The sequence below is a fragment of the Schistocerca gregaria genome, unplaced genomic scaffold (genome assembly GCF_023897955.1).
Source record: "Schistocerca gregaria isolate iqSchGreg1 unplaced genomic scaffold, iqSchGreg1.2 ptg000246l, whole genome shotgun sequence".
NCBI lineage: Eukaryota > Metazoa > Arthropoda > Insecta > Orthoptera > Acrididae > Schistocerca > Schistocerca gregaria.
In genome coordinates, this window is record NW_026061755.1 from 117,922 (window position 1) to 137,830 (window position 19,909).

A 19,909-nucleotide genomic window follows, 5' to 3' on the forward strand; every position below is an offset into this window, starting at 1 on the left:
ATCAAGTTACAATAAACTGCGTTTCACCTTGCAAAGAGTCGCGAAGTTTCACTGATTTTCTGCTTATGCAGACAGTGTGGAAACTCAGCTACAGTTAGAAGGTACAGTGTGACGCTTGGATGATTATAGCTTCATAGGAAAATTAGTGTGATCGACTTCTGTTCTTCAATGTGCTGGGATTGTGCAGCTACGATTATGTGAATGTTTAGACTTATATGTAAGTGCTGCTTTTTTTTATGCGACGAAGAGAACGAAATCCGCCCAGAGAAGCTCACTGGCAGGCTTAAGAGCTTGGCTTCGAATTAGTATTACTTAAAAAAATGGTTCCAGATGTTGATCCTTTGGTGAAAAGTAAAGTAAGTAACAGTGATTGACATTCTGTGTTTTTCTATTTAACGTTCAAATAAAATGGCAATGAAATATAAATTTGTCGATTTAAAATACGCCCTGAAACGGCAGCCATCATCAAGCTGCACTGTTGAATTTCTCATTACGTTGAATTTCATTGATGCAAGAGTCATAAAAATAAATTTGCCACGAAACGCGTTAATGAGACATCCTGAAGCCATACACGGTTGCTCACTATTGGTGAGCCAAGCCGCACCAGCAGCTCTGCTGAACTGCTAGGCCTCACAGTGTGGCTGTACCACGGGCTCCGTGCAAGTGTCACCCCGTGGAAGTGTTCCCACACCGTCCTGGGCTTCTCTCCTTTCCGGGTATCCGCACTGTTTATGGACCTCACTCTTCTGCGCAGTATTTCTCCTTGCAAAATCTGACGACAAAGTTTTTGTGTATCTCGGAGGAGTCTGAAGTTCTTTCGACTACCTTTGTTAGAGGAAATAGAGCTGCACCATTGTCTCTCTCTTTCTCGAAATACTCTCGCACCGAGCACACAGATTCACCTGTCTGACCACGCAAAATATGTATAAGCAGATAACTGAACTTGAGTTTAGTACCCACATTTTCTGCACACTTGCACTACAAGCTTCAGTCATTCTTTAGCGCAAAGTAAACTCGCCGCACAGAGAAACAAAGCACACAGCGAAACGGACCACAACTCTTACGCGACTGTTTTCTAAAACCGGCTGCCTGCAGCAGCAGAGGGATTTGACAACGGTGACTGTCGCTGTGGCGGCTGCCCTGTAAACAGCTACACGTCAATCACTTTGTTATTCTGATCAGAGCATGAGTTCCGTTTTCACCGTTTAACGCTTTTTTTTGGTCATCAGTCTCCTGACTGGTTTGATGCGGCCCGCCACGAATTCCTTTCCTGTGCTAACCTCTTCATCTCAGTGTAGCACTTGCAACCTACGTCCTCAATTATTTGCTTGACGTATTCCAATCTCTGTCTTCCTCTACAGTTCCCTCTAGTACCATGGAAGTCATTCCCTCATGTCTTAGCAGATGTCCTATCATCCTGTCCCTTCTCCTTATCAGTGTTTTCCACATTTCCTTTCCTCTCCGATTCTGCGTAGAACCTCCTCATTCCTTACCTTATCAGTCCACCTAATTTTCAACATTCGTCTATAGCACCACATCTCAAATGCTTCGATTCTCTTCTGATCCGGTTTTCCCACAGTCCATGTTTCACTACCATACAATGCTGTACTCCAGACGTACATCCTCAGAAATTTCTTCCTCAAATTAAGGCCGGTATTTGATATTAGTAGACTTCTCTTGGCCAGAAATGCCTTTTTTGCCGTAGCGAGTCTGCTTTTGATGTCTTCCTTGCTCCGTCCATCATCGGTTATTTTACTGCCTAGGTAGCAGAATTCCTTAACTTCCTTGACTTTGTGACTATCAATCCTGATGTTAAGTTTCTCGCTGTTCTCATTTCTAATACTTCTCATTACCTTCGTCTTTCTCCGATTTACTCTCAAACCATACTGTGTACTCATTAGACTGTTCATTCCGTTGAGCAGATCATTTAATTCTTCTTCACTTTCACTCAGTATAGCAATGTCATCAGCGAATCGTATCATTGATATACTTTCACCTTGTATTTTAATTCCACTCCTGAACCTTTCTTTTATTTCCATCATTGCTTCTTCGATGTACAGATTGAAGAGTAGGGGCGAAAGGCTACAGCCTTGTCTTACACCCTTCTTAATACGAGCACTTCGTTCTTGATCGTCCACTCTTATTATTCCCTCTTGCTTGTTGTACATATTATATATGACCCGTCTCTCCCTATAGCTCACCCCTACTTTTTTCATTATCTCGAACAGCTTGCACCATTTTATATTGTCGAATGCTTTTTCCAGGTCGACAAATCCTATGAACGTGTCTTGATTTTTCTTTAGCCTTGCTTCCACTATTAGCCGTAACGTCAGAATTGCCTCTCTCGTGCCTTTACTTTTCCTAAAGCCAAACTGATCGTCACCTAGCGCATTCTCAATTTTCTTTTCCATTCTTCTGTATTTAACGTAGGGAGCGCTAAAAAATGGAAACGAGTGTGGAGTACACAGTAGTGAGAGAAAAGATTTTCAAGTTAAACGTGAATTTTTGACGCCTCGTGATCCCGGGAGCGGTGTGCACAGCCTGCAGCCGGGGGCGGTCTGGGGAGAGGTCTGCCTCCAGGAGCTGCGGCGGCAGACTTGAGAGGGCAACTATGCCGGCGGCTGTGTGGAGAGCCGCGGCCCACTTGGGGAGGAATTTAATCATGCAGCGGTCGCCAAGTCGCGGGATCGCAAAAGTGGGCGGCTGCCGTGCTAATACAGGGGGTGGGCGCCTCTCTGCCACTGGCCTCGGAAACGATCAAACAATTTGTCAGATTTACGTTTCTCGAAGATTTCGCCTCGTATTGTGATGTTTGGCGTGATTGTCAGGGGTAGTTCGTGTTTTACTAGTGTGTCGATCACAGATTGTGTTTGATGCGTTTGTCAAGTACAGATCGGCAGTGATATGTTTGCGAGAAATGTCGATTGGCAGAAACTTTGACGAGAAGGCGGACGTTATTTGAGTCGCTATTTCGCTTTCTATATTTAATGGAACATAGTTTTCTTACAGTTTATCTCACTGTACTGTCATTTTCTACAACTGAGGAAACGACGGTCGAGATCAGAAGCAAAACAGCGCTGGCAGGTCGAGATCGGAAGCAAAACAGCGCTGGCAGTTACCAAAATGGGAATTTATTTCCTAACCGTATACTACGCAGGAAGAGGTTAACAAGAAAATCAGTATCTACACACAACACAAAAGCAGAAGTACAATGAAATAAAGAAAAATCGGACCGAGCAGAAGAGAATAAATTTTCGCATGCTTGTGTCTTCATTTGATTGTGAGGGCGAAGTAACTCTACACAAGTTATTATAAGTTTCGCTCTTAGTAATTGAAAACATTCGCTGGGAGCAGAACCTGATCGAAGCCAATGGGGACAGGGTTCGATCCCTTGTCTGCTGCTTACTAGGCAGCCCGCACACAGTGGTCACCGCAGCCCACGGACTAGCCTAGCGCGCCTCCCGCCAGACCCAAATTCTCGACTTACCGACGCACTTCTAGTGCGCTGCCCGTCGCACACTGTGCTCTTACTCGCGGCATTCCGCCGTAAGGGTAGGCGCCCGGACTGCACCCGCGCCGGAGGGACCTGAGATCCGGTTGGAGCGACCCACCTCCTAAATGCGAGAGTTCGCATTCTGGGTCAGCGTGAGGTCGATTAGCGAGCGACACGCCCGCCGCTGCACGTGTCGGCCGAGAGGTGGAGCCGGGGCGGGGGAGGCAGGCGGGGGCGGCAGCGGCAGCGGCAACAAAGCCAGCCGGGCAGACGCGCCGCGCCACGTAATTGTCGGCGCAGCACGCGAAGCCACGTGGCGCGGCGCGGCGTTCCTTCACCCTGCGCCCTGCGCCCTAATCACTGCCGCAGCCCGCAGGGGCGGCGCTTATTTCGGGAGCCGTGCCGCAGCGGCCGTCCGCCGGCCGTGTCGCTCTCACTGCGTGTCAGCTCTGCAGCAGAGGGTCGGCGATGACTGAGGTTCGAGTCTTGAGAAACGATCGACGATCGATGTTAATAGCTACACGGAGGCGATAGCGAAATAAAAATTGACAAATACTGGGCCCCACACCCAACATCAATACGTGTTTTTGGATGCAACGTCATCGTTATTAACGCCTCCAAACGTGTTGAAAGTCTTACATGACAAGAGAAAAAAGATGTTTTATTAGCCATATAAGGGTAAGTACAGTATGCGCCACGTTGTGGTATAACTTAGATTGTCGAGAAACATTCGACGGCGTCGCCAAAACACGACCAAACCTAGACCTCCGGTTGATTCAAATGGCTCTGAGAACTATGGGACAAGACATCTGAGGTCTTCAGTCCCCTAGACTTGGAACTACTTAGACCTAACTAACCTAAAGACACCACACACATCCGTACCCGAGGCAGGATTCGAACCGGCGACCGTAGCAGCACCGCGGTTACGGACTGAAGCGCCTAGAACCGCTCGGCCACAACGGCCGGCCCCTTGACCTCCAGCAGTGTTCCCGTTCAGTTTATCACCGCAGCGTCGCCAAAGCCGATATACTAGTCACCTATAAAACAGAATCCGAAGTACTCTTCCCCTCGGCAAATCGCCGTCTTATATGTTTTGTTGTTGTGGTCATCAGTCCTGAGACTGGTTTGATGCAGCTCTCCATGCTACTCTATACTGTGTCTTCTTCTTCATCTCCCAGTACAAACTGCAGCCTACATCCTTCTGAATCTGCTTAGTGTATTCATCTCTTGGTCTCCCTCTACGATTTTTACTCTCCAATGCTAAATTGGTGATCCCTCGATGTCTCAGAACATGTCCTACCAACCGCTCCCTTCTTTTTGTCAAGTTGTGCCACAAACTCCTCTTCTCCCCAATTCTATTCAATACTTCATCATTAGTTATGTGATCTACCCATCTAATCTTCAGCATTCTTCTGTAGTACGACATTTCGAAAGCTTCTATTCTCTTCTTCAACAAACTATTTATCGTCCATGTTTCACTTCCATACATGGCTACACTCCATACAAATACTTTCAGAAACGACTTCCTGACACTTAAATCTATACTCGATGTTAACAAATTTCTCTTCTTCAGAAACGCTTTCCTTGCCATTGCCAGTCTACATTTTATATCCTCTCTACTTCGACCATCATTAGTTATTTTGCTCCCCAAATAGCAAAACTGCTATACTACTTTAAGTGTCTCATTTCCTAATCTAATTCCCTCAGCACCACCCGACTTAATTCGACTACATCCCATTATCGTCGTTTGGTTTTGTTGATGTTCATCTTATAACCTCCTTTCAAGACACTGTCCATTCCGTTCAACTGCTCTTCCAAGACCTTTGCTGTCTCTGACAGAATTACAATGTCATCGGCGAACCTCAAAGTTTTTATTTCTTCTCCATGGATTTTAATGCCTACTCCCAATTTTTCTTTTGTTTCCTTTACTGCTTGCTCAATATACAGATCGGATAACATCGGCGAGAAGCTACAACCCTGTCTCACTCCCTTCCCAACCACAGCTTCCCTTTCATACCCCTCGACTCTTATAACTGCCATCTGCTTTCTGTACAAATTGTAAATAGCCTTTCGCTCCCTGTATTTTACGGCTGCCACCTTCAGAATTTGAAAAAGAGTATTCCAGTCAACATTGTCAAAAGCATTGTCTAAGTCTACAAATGCTATAAACGTAGGTTCGCCTTTCCTTAACCTTTCTTCTAAGATAAGTCGTAGGGTCAGTATTGCCTCACGTGTTCCAATATTTCTACAGAATCCAAACTGATCTTCCCCGAGGTCGGCTTCTACCAGTTTTTCCAATCGTCTGTAAAGAATTCGTGTTAGTATTTTGCAGCTGTGACTTATTAAACTGATAGTTCGGTAATTTTCACATCTGTCAACACCTGCTTTCTTTGGGATTGGAATTATTATATTCTTCTTGAAGTCTGAGGGTATTTCGCCTGACTTATACATCTAGCTGACCAGATGGTAGACTTTTGTCAGCACTGGCTCTCCCAATTCCGTCAGTAGTTCCAATGGAATGTTGTCTACTCCTGGGGCCTTGTTTCGACTCAGGTCTTTCAAGTGCTCTGTCTAACTCTTCACACAGTATCGTATTTCCCATTTCATCTTCATTTACATCGTCTTCCATTTGCATAACACTATCCTCAAGTACATCGCCCTTGTATAGACTCTCTATATACTCCTTCCACCTTTCTGCTTTTCCTTCTTTGCTTAGAAGTGGGTTTCCATCTGAGCTCTTGATATTCATACAAGTGGCTCTCTTTTCTCCAAAGGTCTCATTAATTTTCCTGTAGGCAGTACCTACCTTACCCCTAGTGAGATAAGCCTCTACATCCATACATTTGTCCTCTAGCCATCCCTGCTTAGCCATTTTGCACTTCCTGTCGATCTGATTCTTGAGACATCTGTATTCCTTTTTGCCTGCTACATTTACTGCATTTTTATATTTTCTCCTTTCGTCAATTAAGTTCAATATTTCTTCTGTTCCCCAAGGATTTCTACTAGCCCTACTGGATCCTCTGCTGCCTTCACTACTTCATCCCTCAGAGCTACCCATTCTTCTTCTACTGTACTTCTTTCCCCCATTCCTGTCAATTGTTCCCTTATGCTCTCCCTGAAACTCTCTACAACCTCTGGTTTTTTTCAGTTTATCCAGGTCCCATCTCCTTAAATTCCCACCTTTTTGCAGTTTCTTCAGTTTTAATCTACAATTCATAACCAATAGATTGTGGTCAGAGTCCACATCTGCCCCTGGAAATGTCTTACAATTCAATACCTGGTTCCTAAATATCTGTCTTACCATTATATAATCTGTCTGATACCTTCTAGTATCTACAGGATTATTCCATGTATACAACCTTCTTTCATGATTCTTGAACCAAGTGTTAGGTATGATTAAGTTATGCTCTGTGCAAAACTCTACCAGGCGGCTTCCTCTTTCATTTCTTAGCCCCAATCCATATTCTCCTACTATGTTTCCTTCTCTCCCTTTCCCTACACTCTAATTCCAGTCACCCCTGACTATTAAATTTTCGTCTCCCTTCACTATCTGAATAATTTCTTTTATCTCATCATACATTTCTTCAATTTCTAGGCCGGTGCTTAGTGTATCTTTGAAATACTCTGCCCATCTTCCCACTATCTGTTCTTCCTCCCTTATCATTTTCCCATCTTTACTGGAACAGGCCATTGTTTTTGGTTGGAATCTATTCTTCATTCTGCATATGGCATGATAGAACTTTCTTATTTCACTCTGTTCCTTTAGTTCTTCTAGTTCTTGAAATTTCTTCTTATTCCACTCTCTTTTCTTTCTCTCGAACAGTCTGTTAGCGATTCTCCTTAATCCTCTATATTGTTCCACATTATTTCTGGTTTCTCTCTGTAGCATTTTTGTTCTTGCCCTGTTCTTTTCCTCTATTGCTGACCTGCAATCTTCATCAAACCACTCCTGGGTTCTTCTGTCCCTTCTTATGCCTATTATTTCCTCTGTAGCATCCTTATTGGCTTTTTCAAACCTGTTCCACCTTTCATCTACTCCTACTGTGGTCTCTTCATTGCTCAACTTTCTGCTTGGTGTTACTTGGTATCTTTTTACTTCATCAGGGATGTTCAGTTTGTCAGTATTCCATTTCATAATCTTTCCCATTCTATTGTCATTTGTTAGTGACAGTTTCTCTCTCAAGAGTGCTTTTATCAAAAAGTGGTCTGAATCACAGTTTGGTCCTCTGCAGCTCCGTACATCCGTAACTGACGTGGAGTGGCGTGCAATCACTAAAATATGGTCGATCTGATTGACTACTCCATTGGCTGCAGACTTCCAAGTACCCAGATGGATCCTTTTATGTGGAAAGCAGGTACTTTTAATAATCATATTATTCCTTGCTGCGAATTGGCATAGTAAGTCTCCATACTCATTGTTTTCTTCATGTAGTGAATATTTTCCAGAAACTCCATACAGATGTTCATTCCAGTATTCATCTGACCAAAAGTCTTGTTCCTCCTGCCCCCGAACTTCACTAATTCCCACTATATCTAACTTTAACCTATCCATTTCCCTTTTTAAATTTTCTAATCTACCTGCCCGGTTAAAGGATCTGACATTCCACGCTCCGATCCGTAGAACGCCAGTTTTCTTTTTCCTGATAACGACGCCCTCTACATCTACATCTACATTCATACTCCTCAAGCCACCCAACGGTGTGTGGCGGAGTAGTCACCGCCCGGAGATCCGAATGGGGACTATTTTACCTCTGGAATATTTTACCCAAGAGGACGTCATCATCATTTATCCCTACAGTAAAGCTGGATGCCCTCGGGAAAAATTACGGCTGTAGTTTCCCCTTGCTTTCAGCCGTTCGCAGTACCAGCATAGCAAAGCCGTCTTATATACAGCTTATAAACAACACGGTCCTACCCGCGGCTCACAAGAAATAAACCTGTTTTGAAGAAGACGTACGAACGACATCTGCAACTGAAAGATACAAACACAAACCTTCGAGACGCCACCTACATAATACACCGTAGGATTACAGTGGTGGCTCGAACCTGCGCCAAGTCGCACGACTGGGCCGCACCGCCACCTGGCCACCGTCCCCACACTGCGAGTATTCACTCTAAACGAGTGTATGTTTATGCAAAGTGAGCGTTATTACCGTGGTTTGGTTTCTGTATGTAATTTCCTTCTCGCATCGAGAACTGGAAACTTGCGCAGGGTGACAGTGCTGTCGTATTTGCAGCGAAGACGGGGAAGGAAAGGGGAGGTAATGGGGGTGGTGGAACTACGAACGCAGCACGCACGCACACACACGTCACACGCTTCCTCCGGCGACACAAGCAACACAACACGCCCCCCCCCCCCCCCCCGCCCACGCAGGACGCGTACTCAACAGTGGCCGGCGCCTTTGTCCGACAGCAGCCCTAGCACGGGGCAGCTGTGAGGTAACACACGCTGTCCAGCCCCACCGATGTGACCGCTTGCCGATAGCCAGAACAGCCGCCCTCTGCAGCGCGGGCCGCTGCGAGGCGTCGGGGAAGAGACTCGCTGAGATGCCAGAAGGTGCCGACCGAAATGTGGAGCTGCGTCGACCCCAGTGCCGTGTCCAGCTGCGCCACGTTTCTCGATCGAGGATCCGTTCCGCGAACAGCCCTATCAACGTGGTTCCACATGTTCTCCACTAGGTTTGACCCCGGGTTCTTTTGTTACCAGGAGAGCACGGTAGTCTCTCGTGCCGGTGCTCTCTGAACTAGCCATGCACAGTGCAAGCGGTGTGACACCTGCTGCTAGATGTCTTCGTGCCGAGGAAAAACGTCGAGAGATGCATACTCGTGTCGATCCGCTGTGCCTTCCAGAATGACGAGATCTCCCAGGGAGTGCGTCGGAAACATGCCTCCTCCGGCCTCAACTCTTCCTGCTATTGTCGCTGGGCCATAAACCCGACTGCCACTTGACCGACCAGTCTTCCTCACCACGAACAGCAGTCAACGAGGGCCCTCGAATAGGACGCAAGTACGCAGCTACGTTCGGTAAACGGCCGTCGAGGAGACACCGATGCTGGCTCTTTGAGCGATCTCGGCAGTCACTTGCTCAACAGTTGCACGTCTATTCGCCCGTACGCGTCTCCGCAGCTGGCATTCCTCTTTGTCATATGTGGCCTGTGGTGCACCACTGTTACCTCTGTTGCCCATTCTGAATAGCGCCATTTTTCCACTCACAGTATACTTTAAACTCAGCGACAGACGAACAGTTTATGAAGTTATTCGTTTCGAAAATTATTAATGGACTGAGATCCGCCTCGATTGCGAAAAAACACCTAGTGTTTACCTAGGTTTCGGTGTAGATAACTACACCTTCTTCAGAACAATAAACTCAAAAGTGTCTATAAAGACCTTTGTCAATAATTAAAAGCTCAGCATAGCTATATATTTATAAAAGAAAAAGATGACACATAAAAGTACATGTGAACAAAGTCAAAAGAATAACTTAACTTAATGCTGTACACTCCACCTCACATCAGCATGTGTTCGATGGGCCGTGTCCCGTCGCAATCGAGGCGGATCTCAGTCCATTAATATATTAACAAACGATTGCTGACGCGCTGCAATGTTGAAGGTTCTTACGTTTCGAAAATGCCTCCACCCGAGTATTGGGACAAAGCTGTTTTTGCCCCATTCTCCATTGTTGCCAGATGTATCCAATATGGCGGGGATGACGTCATCCAAGATGGTGGCGTGTAGACTTGGCAAGAGTGCATGACATCATCCGAGATGACGGCTGTGACGTCATCCAAGATGATGGATTTTGGCGGGAAGTTTGAATTTTGGTGGGAAAATGGGCCAATTGGGCTACCTCCACTAACCTAACCACCTCCCCCAGAAAATGGTGGGAAGTTCAAATTCCATCAGGACAGTGCAACACACATCTAATAACCTAAGAAAATGACAGGAAAGAAAGGGCAGTTGGGCTACCTCCACTACCCTAAGTCATCTGAACGGCACTTCATCCTAGCAAATGGCTGGGAGAGGACTCAACCTGTGCTGGACATAAGTCTTTATTATTTTGCATGCACCAGTCTTTATTTAAACAATCTGATGCAGTACAGCCATCCAGTGTGTTCACCACAAGGTCTGGACTCCAACTGGCCTAGTACACAGTACTGCCACTGGAGGGCTCTCTCATCCTTGACGTAATCCAATATGGCGTCATGACGCCAGGTTATGATGCAAATATCTTTATTCAAGTGTTCACCACGAGGTCTGGACCTAGTACACGCTACAGTCACCAGAGGGAACTGTCGTCCATTTTGTTACATAACCCAAGATGGCTGTCTAGAGGGGAAAATGACTCGGCCTGCGCTGGGCTGCTAGAAAGAGGAAGGAGTGTACTTTATTTATTTTGGAACAATTAATTTAGGGGTGGATTTTGAAAGATGGTATATTTATCACACTGATACAAAACCCACTCTCTGACATGCTTGGGTCACACCACAGTGCTCACAGACCTGTAAACTACTCCTAAATAACGCTCTGCAGACACGCAAACAACTCCTGAATTACCGAAATAATTTCAGTACAGACTTGCAAACTCCTCCTAAATAACGCAGTACACTGATGTACAGACATGAAACCAACTCGTAAACTGTCCAAATAATGCATAGCGCAGCCTACAGACCTGCCCGCAAATTAATGCAACAGAGACACAAACAATGTGCGCAGGCACCACCCACTGCCCCCCTCTCCACTGGACTGCACAGGAGACTACCGCACATGCTCCCAGGCGTCAGGGTGCACTGACAGCCCCGCCAAAGTGATGCAGCTGTCAGCTGCCAAGCCATGCACAGGTGCCTGTTTGGGACCCTCAAGCATGAGCCGGCGACATCCCTATCATATTTGGTACCTGAGAAATTCCTCTCGCAATACGTGTTCACCTAGGCATCGTTGCCGACGCGAATGGACAGGAGCGAAGACCTATCCGCAGAGCGTGTCGACGCCAGAAGCAAGCCACTGCGATCCATCAGTCTCCCGTGCGATTGCTACGGTCGCAGGTTCGAATCCTGCCTCGGGCATGGATGTGTGTGATGTCCTTAGGTTAGTTAGGTTTAAGTAGTTCTAAGTTCTAGGGGACTAATAACCACAGCAGTTGAGTCCCATAGTGCTCAGAGCCATTTTTGAACCATCAGTCTCAGTCCGCTGCTGACGCCATGCCAAAGTTCTTCGAGTCTTACATTGATGTCACATCTCTGTCTAAATAAGCACCAAGTCATCCTCTGGACCGCGCACACATGTGTGTACCACTGTTGGCGCGATGACGCATGGCTGTGGTGCGAGTCAAGTGGGAGCACCATTTGCCATTGTTCTCTGCAGACGAGACTTTCAGTGGTAAAATTATTGTGCACAACTCGCTAAATTGCACTGACAGTTAAACCCACAAAAGTAGTCTACAGATCATCAAATACATACAAGATTCACAAGAAAATTGGAAGCCAGGAACATACGATTCGTACATCATATTTACTCGTGTAACTACAATTAAATATTACGATTGCTGCTACAGTCTGACAACAATCGATGTACAGGTAATTCTCCTCTTGACGGCTGTGGTTCTGGAACGAATCTCAGTATGTATCGTGCACATAATTCTCCATAACTCTCATACCTTCATAGTTATCGATGTATTGAATCTATATGTCCCTCATGATAGGACACACACGCATCTTCTATGGTCACTCCACAACATAAGCCACAGCAACTTTCCAATGCAATATATACACATTTTACACAAACAGTGCTGTTATCTTTTATATGTGTACAGCACCTGAAAAAATTATTGTATGCCTACACTCACACCGGCTATGTATCTAGATTCTCTTCAGCCATGGGAAATTATCTGACAAAGTCTTCGAATCAGCGCTTCTGGAAGTTGCTGCATCCTGCCAAGGTTCTCTCAAACAAGTATTATGAAGGACAAGCTTCTGGCACTATGTGTGATAATGAATACCGCACCCATGGATGTAATACTTGGAAAGACATCACTGACAAGGGTTGGTGTACTGTAGTCATCATCATTATCGATAGAACGACAAGCAAAATGTGAATTCGTGGTTCCTTGCAGTCCTGACGTAGCACCCCATCTATCACGTGTTAGCCTTCCTGCTTTCAACATACACAAACGTTCTAACCACTATCTAGGGACTCCTATATCCCAGCACAAAGCATGTTTTGTGAATGAATGGGGGATTATGATTGGTTCTTATCGAATTTATCCACCGAATTACTGATGCCACTGGTGTGGAAGCAACATCCGCCTTTTTTTCTGCACATGAGATCAAGTCAGCTACATTCCTACACTCCAACAGGCCTCTCCATTCGGACAGCTTCTACCGTTAATGGGAAACATGAATCATTCCAGTCACTGGCGCTGCATGCCAAGGACACACAGGTAGAATCATCTTAGGAAACTGGTCACATATATGTTTTATCACTGTACTTACAACTAAATGTTATGATAGCAGTCTCAGTTGAACGAGATTCAGCAGTGAGCGAAAGTATCGGAAATCACCCTGCTGACAGATGCGGCTCTCGAAACAGAAGTATCTGTACCATTCTTATGACTTGACATACTGTTCCCTTTGTCATCACATACCTTCCTTATGACTGGACATAGTCATTTCCATTGCAAATGTCGGGACACAAACACATACTTTTTAAGCCTGATGCTCCAGGCAAACCTATCATGCACCGCCTACTACTAATACTTAATCAATAAATGACTGCAGACGATACAAAATAATACGGATCGAAAATCAACGATGGGTGGACATGTCTCATTAGCTTTTCTTGTGAGTGCTACTACCATGTTTTACAAAACGAGATATGTTTAAAAAAACAGAAAAACTCAACCATATTACCATCACAAGCGGTCATGGTTCTACAGGTGCACATAAGTAGCCATGTTAAAAGCTATACCGGCTTTATAAATCCACATATGGTATTACATATGAATGATGTGGTTTTACCAGACACTGAATGTACACGGTGATCGCCGGAGTGCATATTATCACACCACCAGTGCGGTTACACATCGCCATCGGTGCACCCTCGTAATAAAATTATCGAATGTTGAAAGTGATTCGGTTAAGGCGCGTGGTATGAACAGCCCCCCTCACGCTGCCGCCACCAGATATTTCTCCAGTATTTGTAACGCGTTCTGTCTCGATGCCATATCATACTCCTGGCGCTCTCATATCTCGAAACAAGCCACCTTTCTCGACCTATCTGCTACAGTATGGTTCCAACATGTCTTTAGGTAGCCCCTGCGTATCATGCATCTACCCCGCACGCTCTGCACTACCACCCCTGCAGCTTTGCGCAAGTGATTATTCCAATGTTAGAAGTTCGAGAAAGTTATATCTACCACCTTTGGCAACCTGTGTAGAAACAAGCGAAGCGACGTTACTGTGACAGAACTGTGTTTTGACCATTCGATGGAAACGAATCCTGCTCCTTCGGCATAACGTAGTATAAAAGACACTACGGAGACTGGGGGAAGGACATGGGTTTTGCTACTGCATTGTGGTGCTTCTCCAAACTACAGGCAGGTTCTGCAGATCCATATCCCTCAGCTCCACCAACTACATCCGATAGAGAAGACCACATATATCAAATGCAAATACCACATGCATACCGGCTTTGAGCACATGTGACGATCCTATTAAATATACAGGTATTGATCCACTTCACAGACCAGTTTAAAGTTTCATCACCTATACTGTGGGAGGACGACCGTATCCCACAGTATACTGTAAGTTGCAAGAGACTATTCTTGTGACCCTGTGTCGTTGTTTGAAACATTGTACACTGCCATACACTTTGTTTTCCTGCCACGACTTTGAGGTCTGTATCAGGTTGTAAACTGATCCATTGCCTCTCGCAGAAAACTAGACGTTGCACTGTGTAAATCATGTTTTTACTGCAACTACCGTAACAAGCCGCACACACTGGATGATTTTAAATAAAAGACAGTTACAACACAAGGAAACTGGAAGAATTTAGCAGCATTGTGGAGAGTTTCCAAACTGCTCTCCGAAAGTGATTGATGACCTATACATTTAAACTCATGGCTCCATGTTCCATTTCGACTGATTCATCATCTTGTGGTCGTGTACGCGATCACTGTTTTTGTGCTATCCGTCCACAGAAGGTGTTGTCCCTCCACCAAAACTCTTCCTCAGACTCAAACAAACGATGTCAGTCAATCATTATGTGGTAACCAACAGTGTACCAATGGACGGGTGGGATGGGAAAGACATCCCCGATGTACTGAAATAATAAGCATTATTGTTGATTTTGTGAACAATTTTACCAATTTTACAGTAATTTCAACACCAACTAATGATGTGACAGCATGTTTCCCAATTTTAGTATCGTAGCTAAACCACCCCCTCCCCACTTTGCAAGTATCATTGTGAATTGCAGATACGTGACTGTGCAGTACGTCCATGCATTGTCAATTCTCGAACACATCCATCATCAAAGTATATCAGACAGCACTCTAAATATATTTCAAACACTTCGAGCATAGTGCTTAATTTACGATCTCTCTCTATGCTGATGGGAGTCACAGAGCATTTCGCAGTCTTAGTTTAAAATTACAGACTGAAGACCCCCTCACAATGTCACTGACCAACCTGCCATGCAGAACTGTTGTCGATTTAATCTGCAATCGACCAGAATAAGACCACTACATGCCACGTCTCGTGAATGAATGGAGCTTGTCAAGTCCTCGCCCGTCCAAGTGCACAAGATTTCTCGAGATACGCCCATGTGGATGAGGTTAGCACTCCTTATCGATGTATAGTAACAGTTATGGAGGTGTGATGTACACTACTGGCCATTAAAATTGCTACACCACGAAGATGACGTGCTACAGACGCGGAATTTAACCGACAGGAAGAAGATGCTGTGATACGCAAATGGTTAGCTTTTCAGAGCATTCACACAAGGTTGGCACCAGTGGCGACACCTACAACGTCCTGACATGAGGAAAGTTTCCAACCGATTTCTCATACACAAACAGCAGTTGACCAGCGTTGACTGGTGAAACTTTGTTGTGATCTCTTGCGTAAGGAGGAGAAATGCGTACCATCACGTTTCCGACTTTGATAAAGGTCGGAATGTAGCCTATCGCGATTGCGGTTTATTGTATCGCGGCATTGCTGCTCGCGTCGGTCGAGATCCAATGACTGTTAATAGAATATGGAATCCGTGGGTTCATGAGGGTAATACAGAACGCCGTGCTGGATCCCAACGGCCTCGTATCACTAGCAGTCGAGATGACAGGCATCTTATCCGCATGGCAGTAATGGGTCGTGGAGAAAAGTCTCGATCCCTGAGTCAACAGATGGGGATGTTTGCAAGACAACAACCATCTGCACGAACAGTTCGACGGCGTTTGCAGCAGCATGGACTATCAGCTCGGAGACCGTGACTGCGGTAATGGCAAAACGTCATTTTTCCGGATGAATCCAGGTTCTGTTTACAGCATCATGATGGGCGCATCCGTGTTTGGCGACATCGCGGAGAACGCGCATTGGAAGCGTGTATCCGTCATCGCCATACTGGCGTATCACCCGGCGTGATGGTATGGGGTGCCATTGGTTACACGTCTTGGTCACCTCTTGTTCGCACTGACGGCACATTGAACAGTGGACGATACATTTCAGACGTGTTACGACCCGTGGCTCTACTCATTCGATTCCTGCGAAACCCTACATTTCAGCAGGATAATGCACGACCCCATGTTGCAGGTCCTGTACGGGCCGTTCTCGATACAGAAAATGTTCGACTGCTGTCCTGGCCAGCACATTCACGAAATCTCTCACCAATTGAAAACGTCGGGTCAGTGGGGACCGAGCAACTGGCTCGTCACAATATTCCGCTCACTACTTTTGAGGAACTGTGGTATCGTGTTGAAGCTGCATGACCAGCTGTACCTGTACACGCCATCCAAGCTCTGTTTGACTCAATGCCCAGGCGTATCAAGGCCGTTATTAGGGCCAGAGGTGGTTGTTCTGAGTACTGATTTTTCAGGATCTATACACCCGAATTGCGTGAAAATGTAATCACATGTCAGTTCTAGTATAACATATTTGTCCAATGAATACCCGTTTATCATCTTCATTTCTTCTTGGTGTAGCAGTATTAATGGGGAGTAGTGTAACAGCAGACAGTGAAGAAGAACAAGAAATGGTTCAATTTTATCTGCGACAGAGCTTGAGACGGATGGAGTTGAAAACATTTTTACGTAAATCATCCAGCCCATCAATTTTAAGTATTATTCCAGAGTCTAGGATCAGTACCTGAGAGGTACAGACAAGAGAGAACATAAACACATGCACGCCTTAGGCTACAACGTTCTGCACTTAAAACAGGCTATAATGTTAGTTCGCTTGCGTTTCCAACCTGTCAGTCGTATGGAATGTTACGCTGTTAATATTCCAATGTAAGATATATATTTGAAGCACATGACATACATCCTTCATCCCAGTTTCTCTACAATAAACTATGTTATCGAACCGCAAAATGAAAAAACTACTTCCTTAAAACATCGGCTCTGTGTGATAGGAGCACACTATAACTTTCTTGTGATATATAGAGTCCACTGTTCCCACCCTATCACACTTCATAAATTATATTATGCCTGCATCAGACCTATATAAAATTATGGTTAGTAATGGGGAACACATCTTACAAGTAAACAGATAAACGCATAGCAGCAGTGTCCGACATGTGATAGTTACAAGTCATTCCGCCACTAACTCTGTAAACGGCGCATCAGTCATGCAAATGTATACATGTGGAGTGCAGTACCTCACAAGCACCTATCGCTAACTTAGTTATGGAGCTGAAGTCTTATTTTATACCCAAGATGCGGCGGAGGGATGGAGTACATCGCATAAAACAAGTTTGATCACACATGAGATCTCTGATGACCGACAGGTTTACCGTTAACGATCGCAAGTAGACAATGCTTTAAATCACATACAGAACATGTGGCTGTTACAGCTGCATCTCAGTCGATCACCCTGTCCACTCTCTGTCACCCTTTAATGCAGATGTATGTGAGTTTTGAGGCGGATTTCTCTATCTTCCTGAAGCATCAAATACCATAGTCAACTCACTTGTATCACTGGCACCTCAATAGAAATACAGTATAATGCTGCCTCGACAGAAAAACAAATTGACTGCTTCCTGGTTTCCCTTCGCCTCTATGTCGACTTTTTCTCGAATTCCTCTTGTTGCTGCATACTTGTTCCCATGTACATGATGTTCTGTGCCACCCAGAGGATACTCAAGTACTTCAATTTACCCACATTTTGGTGTATATTTGGACAATTTATAACTATCCCCCCCCCCCTAATTTTTCGCACTTATATCGATTTTATGTTCCATCCATGCGACCATGACATAACCTCTTGCTTGTAAATGTAGTACATCTGCCAACACTTAGCCCAAATACATTGATTGGGAGGCATAGTATAACACTATACTCCATTGTATCCAGTCACCTCCACATTTGGAGAGCGTTTGCTCTACTTTCTGTATGTCTGTGTATATACATGTGTTGTGGATGGCTTCCAGGACATACTATCTTCAAAATCCATCCCTAAATAAATGGTTTCACACTAAATAAAGTACACTGCTTCCTCTCTCCAGCAGCCGAGCGCAGGCTGAGTCATTTTCCTGGACGAAAGCGCCCTCTGGTGAGAGTACTGTCTATTACGTCCAGACCTCGTGGCGACCACAGCGTTTCCTGCCACTTTCCCCCACCGTCTTGGGTTACATCACGGAATGGATGACAGTGTTCTCGTGTCAGTTATGAGTACTAGGTCCAGACCTTGTGGTGAAAACACTGTTTCGTGCCAAAATCCGCCATAATGTTACTTGCATCATGACGCCATCTTGTATTACGTCACAGATTAGAGCTTAGAGGGCCCTTTGGTGGCAGTACTGTGAGCTAGCCCACTTGGAGTCCAGACCTAGTGGTGAACATACTGGATGGCTGTACTGCGTTCAGTTGTTTAAATAAAGACTGGTGCACACAAAATAATTAAGTCTTATCTCCAGCACAGGTTGAGTCCTCTCCACGTCCTTTTGCTAGGACGATGTGGCGGTCAGGTGACTTAGGTTAGTGGAGGTAGCCCAACTGCGCTTTCTTTCCCGCCATTTTCTTAGGTTAGTAGAGATAGCCTATGTGACCTTTCTCTGCTGCCACAATTCAAACTTTGCGCCAATCCTTAAGAAGAGGTGGCGGTCGGATGACTTGGTTTAGTGGAGGTAGCCCAACTGCCCTTTCTTTCCCACCATTTACTTAGGTTAGTAGAGGTGTGCTGCACTGTCCTGATGGAATTTGAACTTCCCATCATTTTCTGGGGGAGGGGGTTAGGTTGGTGGAGGTAGACCAGTTTATCTATCTTCCCACCAAGATTCAAACTGTCCGCCATCTTGGACGACATCATCGCCGCCATCTTGGATATATCTGGCAACAATGGAGAGTGGGGCAGAAAGGCTTTGTCCCAATACTCATTCTCAGCACGAAACACAAATGGAGGTCAGATAAATTGCCGCATTGCCGCATTACCACATTACAGTAAGGCCTTCAGTGCTCCCGTGTCCCCCCCCCCCCCTCCCCGACACGCTTTACGTACCCTCCACTGCTAGTGCTGCCACCTAGGGCGGCGATCACATTGCTGTGAGTGGACTGCATTTCGTATCATTAAACGACTGACTGCTGCAATCCAAATGTTTGATTTCTTTGTAAAAATCTGATGTCTTATGCCTTTTCTAAAAACTGGCATCTCGTTTCCATATTGCGGCGCTTGTGAAAGTAAACCTCGCAGAGCGATAAATTTGTTATAGAGTTTCGCAAAGCTGGTATGTTTGTGTGCTTTTTATCATAAACCCGAAAGTGTTGCTTAATAACCTACATTACTGGCCATTAAACTTGCTACACCACGAAGATGAAGTGCTACTGACGCGAAATTTAACGGACCGAAAGAAGATGCTGTGATATGCAAATGATTAGGTTTTCATAGCATTCACACAAGGTTGGCTCCAGTAGCGACACCTACAACGTGCTGACATGAGGAAAGTTTCCAATCAATTTTTCATACACAAACAGCAGTTGACCGGCGTTGCCTGGTGAAACGTCGTTGTGATGCCCCGTGTAAGGAGGAGAAATGCGTATCATTACGTTTCCGACTTTGATAAAGGTCGGATTGTAGCCTATCGCGATTGCGGTTTATCGTACAGCGGCATTTGCTGCCCACGTTGGTAGATATCCAATGACAGCATAATATGGAATCGGTGGGTTCAGGAGGATAATACGGAAAGTCGTGCTGGATCCCAACGGCCTCGTAT

The 19,909-nt window shown here is 45.3% G+C and overlaps 1 protein-coding gene across 1 annotated transcript in view; it reads right to left on the reverse strand.

Moving 5' to 3' along the window:
• LOC126305093 (transcription factor SOX-4-like) overlaps nt 1-19,909 on the reverse strand; it is a 127,730-nt gene that overhangs the window by 65,516 nt on the left and 42,305 nt on the right. The window contains exons 3-4 of the mRNA XM_049992010.1: nt 3,612-3,839; nt 584-708 (exon numbers count right to left, since the gene is read on the reverse strand). Coding sequence (XP_049847967.1) covers nt 584-708; nt 3,612-3,839 — 353 coding nt within the window. The remainder of the gene's footprint in view (nt 1-583; nt 709-3,611; nt 3,840-19,909) is intronic.